Here is a 12,434-nt window from a genome sequence, read left to right on the forward strand (position 1 = left end):
TAGCAAAATATTTGTTTGTTTTCTTTGTCAATTAAAAATTAAATATTTGATTACAGCTAATGAACTAATATGCAATTTATTGGTTCAACATTGTTAAGTTTAGATCAACATTATGATATCAACATTGTTTGTGTGGTCTTCTACTACTCGTATAATCTTCATCTGATTACGACATCAGGGCAAAATAGAAGATGGAGAAAGGGCAAGAAGGAAGACAACGAAATTAAACTTTTGCCTTCAATTTATACCTAAACGAAGGGCGTATATGGAAAGGGCATTGTGAAATTAACACAGTGGTTTCAAGAATTCAACATTCTAGACACGTAAGTATTGATTCTGTTTCCAAAAAGAGAGGAGCATAAGGAAATGGAATAATTACCTGGTTCTTATCAACAATTGCAAGAATGAAGTAATTGCAATTGAAGGAACCGACAAGAGGCGAAAAAGAAGCCGCCGAGAAGTGAGCGTACATGGACGATCATGAGGAAGACGGTTCGAGGAAGACGACCAAAGCATAAAACCTAAAAGATTTTGGTTTAGAAAAGAAGGGTATTACCGTCCATTTAGACATTTTCTTTAGTCATAATGATTTTAAAATGTAAAAAATACATTATTAAATAATAAAAATTGTTTAAAACATAGATTTGGACAAATATGATATTTTAAAACATTAAGAATGACAAATACGATATTTAAAGTTTAGGCTGGATAAATACGATATTATGACGTTTAATAAGGGTATATATGAAATTCTCCCTTTAAATGTAATAATTTCAATAAATGTAATAATAAATGCATATCAATTTCAATAATTGACTTTCTTTCTAATTTCAACATTTTAAATTAAAACTTCATTAGTTTCTTTTGTTTATTTATCTAAATAATTTGTTTAGATTTAAAAGAGAAAAAAAACACTTTAATTTTAATAATTCAATATTTTTTTAATTTTTTTTATAAATTCAAACTTTTAATGTTTAGAATATTTATATTTATTTTCTGTTTAAACGAAGAGTATTATATTAAGAGTATAATATTACATCTAGTCAGTCGATGAAATCAAGTTAGCCCAAAAGATAAAGCCCATTTCCATGGCCTAAAGGCTAAAAAAAGACCTCTATTCGATCGCTCTCTACGATTTCATTTTTCTTTGTCTTACTAACTCTCTCATCGATTAGGGTTTTACTGCCTCCCGTTTGCGTTTCAATTTATTCGATAGGATCGCAATTCCTTTTAAAAATTTGCAGAGGTAATCATAATTCACCTGATTGTGAGTATTGATTCTTATTTACAGGACGTTTCAATTAATTTTATGTTTTTACCTGTAATTTGTAATTTGGTATCCGTGAAGCGAAAATGGAGATCGCTTATATCATACATGATTTGGTGAGATGACGGTGTTACCTATTTTTGTGATAGGTGAACGGCGATGTCTCGTGTGTATGTTGGGAACCTGGATCCACGAGTTTCCGAGCGAGAGCTTGAAGATGAATTTCGCGTCTACGGTGTTCTGAGGAAGTAAGTTTTGCTTAAATTATTTGTGATTTTTTTTGTAACAATGTACTCGATATTTGTTCTTTGTGTTTGTTCGTATCATCAAAGGTAATGGAATAAATCAATAGAAAAGGAATAAACAAGAAAACTTGTATCAAAAACATCGTGTTATATATTGCTTGATCCATCTACGAGTTAAACATTTTCTCTAACCTTTTCGCTTTGGTATTCTGTGAATTATGAAACACCTTGAGAAGATATTGTTTATTATTTTGTAATTAACATTAAAGTTATAATAAACTTCAAGTGATGGTATATAAAACAACGTACATGCATATTTTGGTTGAACCTTGCTCTCTTTGTAACTTGCAATTTTTTAACTACTGTTATTTAGCTTTCATAATATGCCCAATATTTTGTTTTTGTCCTTTCAATAACAAACTAACTTTCTAAATGCTAACCTATCATTGTGATTGCACTGAATGCAGTGTGTGGGTTGCTAGAAGGCCACCTGGTTATGCATTTGTTGAGTTTGATGATCGCAGAGATGCACTAGATGCTATTCGTGCATTGGATGGTATCTTCTTCCTCTAGACAAAAGCATTAAAATTCATAGTCATAATGTTAGATATCATTAAGTTTTATAATTACATGTCTTATTATATGGCATCACAAATGTATTTGAATGTACTCAGGGAAGAACGGGTGGCGTGTAGAGCTCTCCCACAATTCAAAGGATGGTGGAGGCGGTGGGCGTGGCGGTGGTGGCCGTGGACGTGGTGGTGGTGGTGGTGATGACCTGAAATGTTACGAGTGTGGTGAGCCTGGTCATTTTGCCCGTGAATGCCGCCTACGTGTGGGCCCACGTGGGTTAGGTAGCGGGCGGCGTCGCAGCCCTAGTCCCAGACGACGAAGAAGTCCAAGTTATGGTCGTCGGTATGTCAACGTGTCTATCTTTCGATTATTATAAATGTTTAAAAAATTGGCTACTTTTTCATTTTTCCAAAGTTCTTTATTGATTATAAAGTTATTTCTTGTTTTTGGAATGACTTTGTGTTTGTTTTACAGAAGTTATAGTCCGAGATACAGTCCACGTGGGAGAAGGTCTCCACCTCGCCGGAGCATATCGCCTTACAGAGGACGTGCCAGCAGATCACCACCTCCATATCGCCGTGCCAGGCGTGATTCCCCATATGCTAACGGGTATGTTTCATGTTTATTTGATTTATTTTTGTTTTTTGTTTGTTTTTAAATGCTTATATAAATGCTTGTTTTCAGAGTTTAAGATGGAGTGAAGAAGGGATGGATTATGGAAGGAAGAAAATGGAAAGATGATAGGTTGGGGTTAATATGTTTTTTTCGTGATGAACAAATTTGGGGTAGGGTTTTATTTATTATATATTTATATATGAATGATGAATCATGATGATGATGATGATGATGATGACATTGTGGTGTGTTTGTACCTGGCATCCGATCTGGAACTGCACTTTATACCCGCCAAAAAGTGGTTGCTCATCGGCTTAGAGGTCCATTTCTTTTCTTAAATTGCTTTGTTTACTTTCTGTCTTGAAGTATGATATTATAATTATTAGTATTATGATATTTAAGTGTATTTTGTTTCTAAACATTTTTTTATTTTATATATTATGAGGTTTGGTTATCGGCTGAGAACCAACCAACGCCTTCATCATCCTCCTCTACTTTCTGCATCATCTTAGACTACTACTCTTGACATGGTTTTAGCTTCGCATCTTCATCTTCATCTCTGCTTCTTTTGGGCTTCTTCTTTGAAACTGCAAATTTTGGTTATCAACTTTTTAGTGACACCTTGACTCTGCGACAAAGCTTCTCACGTCTTTAACACAGTCAGTCACTTGTCTTGGTTCTTTGTCTGCTGGTTGCTGAGCTTTTGTTGTTTCTACTCGCCAAAAAGGTAAAAACAGTGACTTGTTGACTGCGCCTTATACCGGGAAAATACAGGCAATAGTAAAAAAATGGGGGGTGTTTTCAAAATATAGACATGAAAATGGACATTTCCGGGTATAGACATGCATTCCGCGGAGGTAGCTCCGCGGAATGGCAAAATCGTAAATAAATTAGTGTATTAAAAAAAAAAAAACTGAAGATCCATTCCTCGGAGCTACCTCCGCGGAATGAGTTCATTCCTCGGAAGTAGCTCCGCGGAATGGATCTTGAGTTTTTTTTTTTAATACACTAATTTATTTACGACTGCCATTCCGCGGACCTACATTAGATTCCGCGCAATCCATGTCTATATCCGGAAATCCAATTTTTTGTGTCTATATTTTGAAAATATCTCCTATTTTTTTACTATTGTCGGTATTTTCCCTTTCTGCTGGGGCTGTGGGTCCTACTTTTGCTTTTGGGCTCTAATGAAACCAGTCGCCAACGTTTATGGATTATGTTGAATACGTCTACCTGGTTCATATGTTTGGTGTTTATTTTGACTTTGTTTTCTCCTTGAAGGTTGCATATGTAAGTAAAGTACTCATGAATATGTTGATAATTAATCCTTGAATTCAAACTTTTTAATTGAGCAGGGTCCTAAAAAGGGTCCCAGAAAAAAAGATATTTTTTTTTGGCGCAGACATTTTAGTGCATTCGCAATGGTCACCATTATTATAATTTTTTTTTAAATTGACAAATCAATATAAAAGCTATCTTTAAAAACCTTCTCCAATAAAAGCTTTTCAAATAATCGTTCATCCTCATCCATAAATATACTCTAAGCTTTATGGATCTCTTTTGTATTTTTTTATAAGTTTTATAAGCAAATGAATTTATACTTTGGGAAAATGACTTGTTAAAGTAATTAACTTTTCGGTATGTTTACATCTGGGTAATTATCTTTTTTTTTTTATACACATCTAGGTAACAAACTTGTTGGAAGTGTTCACATATGACCATTATGACCAGCTCTAGCAGGTAAATCTTAGATGTGAACATTTTCAACAAGTTCGTTACCTAGATGTGTACAAAAAAATAGTTACCCAGAACGAGTAATTTACACGAATGGTCCTTGTGGTTTTGGGGAATTTATGTTTTTGGTCCCTAACTTATTTTTTTAACTCGGATGGTCCATACTGTTTATTTTTGTTGCACATTTGGTCTCTGTCTTACCTAAAATGACTATTGTGTCCTTATTAATTTATTTTTTTAATTAATTTTCTTATTTATGCATTTATTTTTTATATATTTAAAAAAATTAATAGACCCCACATATCTGTGTCTCCTCACTCTAAACGTGAAACCATATTTGAGAAATTTAATTTGGGTCTCACCGGTCACCATCCCATCTCTCATCATCGTCAACTTCTATTTCTTTTTCATATTTAGTGACATCGACGTCTTTATCATCTTTCTTTTTTTGGTCATTCAACTCTGGCGAACCAACACCATAACTCACTGTCAACATGGGATGGGATGGTGAGGAGATACAGATATGTGGGGTCTATTAATTTTTTTTAAATATATAAAAAATAAATACATAAATAAGAAAATTTATTCAAAAAATAGATTAATAAGGGCACAATAGTATTTTTAGGTAAGACAGGGACCAAACGCGTAACAAAAATAAACAGTAGGAATCATCCGAATTAAAAAAATAAATTAAATAAAAAATAAACATTAAGGATCATCTGAGGAGATACATATATATGTGAGGTCTATTAATTTTTTTAAATATATAAAAAAAAAAATACATAAATAAGAAAATTAATTAAAAAATAAATTAATAAGGGCATAATAGTCTTTTTAGGTAAGACAAGGACCAAACGTGCAACAAAAATAAACAGTATGGACCATCCAAGTTAAAAAAATAAGTTAGGGATCAAAAACACAAATTTTCCGAAACCACAGGGACCATTCGTGTAATTTACTCTTGTTTATATTTGGGTAACTATTTTTTTTGTAAACATCTAGGTAACGAACTTGTTGAAAGTGTTCACATCTAGGATTTTACCTGCTACAGCAGGTTATAATGGTCATATGTGAACACTTCCAACAAGTTTGTTATCTAGATATGTATAAAAAAAAGATAGTTACCCAGATGTAAACATACCGAAAAAAGTTAATTACTTTAATAAGTCATTTTCCCTTTATACTTTATATAACTGGTCGGATTGTGATTACTATTGAATGTATATCCCATACTTTGTTTGGTTTTCTAAATCATAAACAATCGAGGTATATATGACGTGGAAAAAAGCCCTAGTCCAACCATTTCAAATTTGGATAGAATTACATCCCTGATTCTTAAATTCAAATGAGTTTAAAGAGAATTTAAATTTCAATATTTCAATCTCAAAAATCATAAACAGATTTCACCTGTTTTGTTTTGCGACTTTATTTTGAATAAATTTTCGAGATAATGTATTTTAAAATAGATTTACATAAATTAAATCTTTTTCGAGTTTAGTGTTGACAAATAAATTACATATGACCTTTAAAAAGATAAAAAACGATTGGCTTTAAAACCCAATGTAAATTGGAATATAAATCACAATTTAAACTTATCGCTTACTGCAAACATGATAAATAAGATATTGTAACATGGTGGTATTTAAAAAATTGTGGATATTGTTCTTTTTTTATGTTTTTTTATTTATTTAATATTTCATTAATTATAAAGAGAATAACAAATAAAACCCCACTTCATCATCACATATTCTTCATCTGTAATAAAACCACATACACATTTCGTATATAGATATGCACACTGAAAATTAAAAAAACCCACATATAATGGACCCTGCAACTCAAAAGCATACATACATCACACACAGTTTGTGAATTTAAAATTTAAATACGTACACACCAACCAACTCTAATAAATCTTTCTCATATTATCGACACAGAAAGTAGAAACTACTATGGCCAATACGTTTCCATTGCATGCGACTTTACATTCGAGGCATACGAGGCATCTCAAGCATAAACCGTTTGTCATTAACATATGATCTCTGATGCTAAGGAGACCTTTTCAACCATGAGTAAACACAACAATCTAAATATCATCCGACACTCAAACATCTTTTATAAGTATATCAAAATCGTCACGACCATATGTAACAGAAACATAATTTCTCATATCCTCCTCACATCGGATCTTTTATTCTATCACATTCTACGTGGCCAATTTTGTGGTGTATTCTAACAACATTTTCTACGTGGCAACTAATATCATGTACTTATGACGTAGCAACATATGTGCATTCAACCATGACCAAAATTTGTATCATTATTTGGCCCCATCTATGGGGCCGGACACGAAACAAGAATAGAAAAATGAATCCAATGGTTGTATTGTTTGGTCTTATTCCAACAATGACAACTCTTAAGAAAGGAGCTGGTCTGAGCCGATGGAACAAACACCTTTGGTTCACAAATGAGGCCTCCTGAAGTCTTGATCATATTATATGTTGGTGCATTTCGTAGTTGTGTATTACACTGAATGCCAATCCTGTTTGTTTTGGTGATAACAAACATTAAAACCAAATTTTGTTATATTATTAATCAATTTACTTGGTGTGAAGATTTTTAGGGAAGATAGAACGTCAATTTAGCGTATTGATTCTACATCAGATTATGTATTCGTTTGAGATGTTTAATTCTAAGTGATGGACTCATCAACCTTGTTTCGCCTATTGAACTGGCGTCGGTGATTAAAGTCGATGGAGTGCAAGTGATCTCGATAGGTAGCCAATTGATTGCAACAATAGTAAGACTTGACCAGATAATTGTTCAGACGAACTTGACTCTCGAGTATGTAGCACATCGTGGTGGTACAGAATGAAGAATACACATAATCAAATAGATTGTTAATTCCGATCTCAAAATAGAAGATTTGATGTGGTGAGAGATTGCCTTGGCATTGCAAAGAAATTTATCTAACCATGTAAATCACCGGTTTGTGTGGTGGTTCTTTTTTTTAAAAAAAAAAAAAATTTTATCGTCGTGTATATGATTGTTGGAAAAAAACAATATAAAAATAGTATTTAGTACAATTGACGTTGCAAAGAGATTTTTAATAGTTAGAAAAACATATGGTTAATTTTAATGACATGGTATGTCATGTGTAAAAACAAATTGAAAGACCAAAAAACTATCATTTTTGATGGTTTTATTAGTATTATAATATATTTTAACTAGAAAATTTTAGGTTGCTATCTTTGATAGCTTGGATGCTACATATAGCTAGTTATTTTCATCAATATATAAAACAATGGAAAATCCATCAAATCTTTGTTATGTGTATTTAACCCGTTTAACAATGGTAATAATGTAAGGGTGGTGGCTATTGATGTGACAAAGGAAGATGGTTGTTGATCCGACGCTCCTGGTATCGGAGGGAACACCACCACCCTCCTGCTAAGTGCCATCACACAAAGGAAATTGAAGCAACCCTCCTGCTAGGAAGGTGGGAACAAAGAAGAGAAAAGATCTGACAGGAAACAAACGAGTTGCTGATATGGTGCTTCCGAAATGCAGGATTAGAACCTGACCCTTTCAGTATGGTGGCTTGGGAGAGAGGCACGACATTGATACCATCCATCCTAAGAATTGTTTGTTTGTTTGTTTGTTTGTTTTTTTTTTTTTTTCAGCATTGCGATCATATAATATTAAAATCCAATTTGACAAAAAAATTACTTTCGTAACAAAATTTTAAAAGTAGGAAAAGAGTGAAAACAAAAAGTAGTTTAGGGACCATTCGGCAAAATTATATTTGTAAAGTCTGAAATCAAAAAAGCAAACGGAAAAAGGAAAACCTCAGTTTGCAATTTTCACTTTTCAAGGCGAGAGAGATGGCGATGGATGGGAGCAGCGGAGGTGAAGAATTCGCAGTTGGATGCCTGCTATCGATAAAAACTACTTTTGGAGACGAATTTGAAGGTCAAGTCATAACCTACGATCGCCCTTCTAACATTGTCGTCCTCCAAGAAGGTTTGAAATCGAACCCACAATCACGCCGCAACATTAGGTTACTCAAAGCCAACTACATCAAAGAGTTTTCCTTTTTGGGTCAATCTGATGATCCACTTGATCTCAAGAAGTGCTATCTCGATCTCAATTCACTCCAATCTAAAGAAGATGCCGCCGTTAGGTTAGTAAATCGATTTGTTTATGGAATCCCCCGCCATGTGTTTGTAAATTTGTCTCAATGAATTTAGCATTCTTCTTTAAAGCCAAAAGATGATACAGATTTACTTGCAGATTTTACTCGACTATAACAACACTATTAACTATTTTTATTTTGCTTTAGTTAACAAATTCAAATCGATCTTCTTCAAGTATAAATTTAACTACTTTGACATTCAAAATCGAACTCCTTGTTGCTCTTTCTATGGTGGTGGGTTTAAAAAATCTTTCTTTCCACAAGTGCTTTCCATGTTTTTGTGAAATTATTTAAACTAACATATTAAGAAATCGAGATGGGTCGTTTTGTTGGAGTGCCTGCCTTGTGTTTTCAAAATCAAATTTGTTTCAACTTTCAATAAGCTTTGGTGGAACATTGAGATGGTGTTTCATTTGAAGCATAAGAATTACCTTTTTAAATGCCTACCAATTGTTTGTGAGAATGCTTGAATGACTTGTATTGGCGAGTTGAGATTGATGTATTTTGATTGGATTAATTACAGACAAGCAGAGATAGACGTTGAGAGAATTGGGGTTGGTGTTACTGCAGAAGCTCAGAGCATTTTTGATGCTTTGTCTAAAACGTATGCATCTCTTTTTTTCTCCTCCCTTTGCTACTCCTTACTTTAATATGTATCTTTGATCCCTATATATTTATTCTATAGCTCCTTTCTTACCTATTCAATTTGTGTTTCTAATCATAGTTTAGACCCTAGAAAAGCATGCTGTGATATAGTTTTTGATCTTTAATGATCTTTAAGGCCTATATCTTTATAGCTTTTTAAAAATTGAATTGGCATAATACAAATTTATTATGTGTTATTTGGTAAAAAAGGCTGCCTGTTCGGTGGGACAAGAGCGTGATAGTGGTGATGAACGAGGTGCGTGTTAGCAGTCCATATCTTGCTGAATCTGTTACAGGAGGAACTCCTGCTGCCAATGAGCGAGTCAGGAAAGTGGTAAGAAAGTTACTAATTATTATTATTAATTAATTTCCAACAAAAATCAAATAATAATTAGTAAGAAAAAGAGTATATGTTTAATTGTTGAATTGTTTTCTTCAGCTTGAGCTTGAAAGGAGGAGGTTGCAAACTCGTGGATCTGGTCAATGAACACCAGGAACATGAACAGGAAAAATATTAATATTTGGAGGTAAGGTATCAAAAAGTGATAAAAAACACTAAATTAACCAAAGTTTTCCATTTCCATAATTTCTTTGTTGTCACTATTTTATTATCATTCAGTCCAATGAATATTTTCTCCCCTCAAATTAAATTATGTTAATCTTGGGTTTGAATGCTTGGAGAGATGTTTACAAAGACATGCTCTTATGTTATGCTCCTGCTTTTGGTTAAAAAATTTATATAGAATAAAGAACAAAGTTATTAAAAACATGAAATCAACATAACTAAACATCACCCAGACACCCACAAATTAATTTGTTTGAATTTTTTAACCTCTAATGTTGATTGAAGTAGTAATGGTTTTCTATTATGAGAGTTTTCATTTGCAACATGCGGTAGTTACACTATCTGAAATATACAATTATACGTATACAACAATAATTCTGATATTTTGCATGTTGGATCAGTGTATGATGCTCTTAGTATATTACTATATTTATGTAGTTGGAGAAACATGGATTCAGAATTTTAGATGCCCCAAAGTTAGCTTGAAGGACCCAAATCCGTTTTATCAAATTCATTCTTATTTAAGAGTGTGGATGAGGATGACATTCGCTTTGAGAGTGTTTGAGGATACACACACAATCCATATCATCATCAAGTTAAAAGTCTTTTTTTTTTTTTTTTTTTCAAATCAATTATTTTAACTTTATCTTTGTGAAATATTTTGTAAAGCTCCATCTAATTTGTTAAATTTTAAGCGTATATAATAATAATAAAATAAAAAATGTACAAAAGGATAACATTAAATAAAATTAATTTCATGAGAATGGTTACGATTTTGGTTAAAGCTTCATTCTTGATGATAATAATGGTCAAGAATAAACTTTTGTGGCTTCTTATATACCATTTTTATGCTTAAGAATTCCATTTTTTTAAAACTGTCAAAACATTCTCATCATCATCTTATTCATTTTTTAATTACAATATCAGAAACATTCTAATCATTCTTTACTTACAACAAGTACATTATCTGAAAATGAGTTTTTTTTTCTTCACAATGTGCTATTCATGGCCATACCCGATCCAATCCAATCTCATGCCCTTCAAAATACATAAAATTATAATCAAAATAACTAAAAGTAAAATATAATTAGTTTATCATGTGTATTAGAATAGTGTACCTATAAACCTGTACAATTGAAGCGAAGCATATAAAGATCATATTTCAATCTTCTAAACATCTCTTCAATTTTTTTACCCCACTCTTTTTCAAGAATATGAACACTCTTTTTTCAAGAACATGAAGTGACTTTAGGATCTTGAGCACAAAAACTTACTAGCTTTTGTACCCATGTAGTTGGGAGCCAAATGAGGCTTTTGAACAACTTCAGCAATCTAATCATCAACACCATTTGACATTACCTTTATTAGTAAAACAAAACATAATAAAAAAAACCACAAAACTAAAATGGAACTATAAAAATTATATACCCATAAAATAAAAGTTGAAATTAAACTAACCTTCGAAAAATCCTCCCACATCATGATCATTGTGTCTCTCTCACATTGCCTTTTCGATATTTTTCATTATTTCTCAAAACTAATCATAACTTGAAACACATAACAACTTAAGGGGAGAATAAAAATTAAGTGATTAACATTGTTAGGGTGTTAAACCCAAAAAATAAAAGGAGTACAATAGACTCCAAAAACATTGTTATATTGCACTAAAAAGTAGTACAAGACAATCAAAGTCAATCCTCAAAGATACATAACTAATGTATATACCTCTTTACACAAAGTACAAGTTAGTCACTAAAAAAGAGGGGGTTTTGTTTACACGATATTAAGTAAACAACTAAAGAATAATAAGCTGAAAGAGAACTTAGAAATGTAAAGATTCCAATCCTATGTTTGACTATCTTGGTAATGTGATTCAGTTATGATGTCATTCACTCAATTCTATCTAAGTTGGTACTTGAAAGTATTAACAAGCTTTAATACTTTTCATTCACCAAGTTATTAGGTTCAAAACATGCTCTTTGAAACTAACATAATCTTTGAATTCATGTCTAAATAAGCTCTTAGATATAAACAAAAGATTGCATTGGGTTTTATGTACTCCTCACAAGCATCGGAGCATAATAATGTGTGAATAAGGTTTACAATAAAATAGTTTAATGGAAGTCAAGTTAATGCTTGTTACTAATTTAATTCATAAAACAATTACGAAATTTGCTAATTAGATAACTGGAATGATCTAGCCGACTAATCCTAATTCAAGTGGCCAACAAGAATCAAAATCAAAATCAAACTTTTAACTAAATCAAAATCGAATTCACTAGATAGATGTTGAACATAAACATCATGTCATATGATTAAACCACAAACCATAAGTCAAGACATAGAATTGGAAAAAACTAGGGTTCTAGCCATATATGAGACCATCATCATGATTTAGAAACCTAACTGCAAATTTGATACCCATTGTTAGCAGGAAACTATCGATGGGATCAAAATCTTTTTAACTTGCACTAATGGTCCACAATATGATTTTTTTTTTTACATTTGATCCCTATCAAACTTTTTTTTTTTTTTTTTTTTTTTTGGATTCGGTCCAACCCAAACTTGAAATGATAATTCTACCTCTTAAATAAC

The 12,434-nt window shown here is 32.1% G+C and overlaps 2 protein-coding genes across 4 annotated transcripts; both read left to right on the plus strand.

The window, feature by feature from the left end:
* Positions 1-1,115: 1,115 nt before the first annotated feature.
* Positions 1,116-4,101, plus strand: LOC145169366 (serine/arginine-rich splicing factor RSZ21-like). Of its 2 annotated transcripts, XR_013742450.1 has the most exons (7): positions 1,116-1,246; positions 1,417-1,515; positions 1,980-2,068; positions 2,187-2,427; positions 2,560-2,694; positions 2,770-2,870; positions 3,000-4,101. XR_013742450.1 is itself a non-coding variant. In XM_079087946.1 (6 exons), exons 2-6 carry the CDS (start codon positions 1,427-1,429, stop codon positions 2,774-2,776), a joined length of 561 nt encoding a protein of 186 aa, XP_078944072.1. In that variant the 5' UTR covers positions 1,116-1,246; positions 1,417-1,426; the 3' UTR covers positions 2,777-4,101. The 2 variants fall into 2 exon arrangements, 1 of the variants encoding a protein (XP_078944072.1); XM_079087946.1 differs by having other exon boundaries at positions 2,770-4,101.
* Positions 4,102-8,259: 4,158 nt separating this feature from the next.
* On the plus strand, positions 8,260-10,467 carry LOC145169367 (RNA-processing, Lsm domain-containing protein). Of its 2 annotated transcripts, XM_079087948.1 has the most exons (5): positions 8,260-8,617; positions 9,153-9,233; positions 9,485-9,608; positions 9,714-9,801; positions 10,278-10,467. In XM_079087948.1, exons 1-4 carry the CDS (start codon positions 8,319-8,321, stop codon positions 9,759-9,761), a joined length of 552 nt encoding a protein of 183 aa, XP_078944074.1. In that variant the 5' UTR covers positions 8,260-8,318; the 3' UTR covers positions 9,762-9,801; positions 10,278-10,467. The 2 variants fall into 2 exon arrangements, with proteins under 2 accessions (XP_078944074.1, XP_078944073.1); XM_079087947.1 differs by lacking the exon at positions 10,278-10,467 and having other exon boundaries at positions 9,714-9,946.
* Positions 10,468-12,434: the final 1,967 nt, after the last annotated feature.

The sequence above is a fragment of the Lactuca virosa genome, chromosome 4, assembly GCF_052849685.1.
Source record: "Lactuca virosa cultivar CGN04683 chromosome 4, Lactuca_virosa_CGN04683_v6, whole genome shotgun sequence".
Classification (NCBI taxonomy): domain Eukaryota; kingdom Viridiplantae; phylum Streptophyta; class Magnoliopsida; order Asterales; family Asteraceae; genus Lactuca; species Lactuca virosa.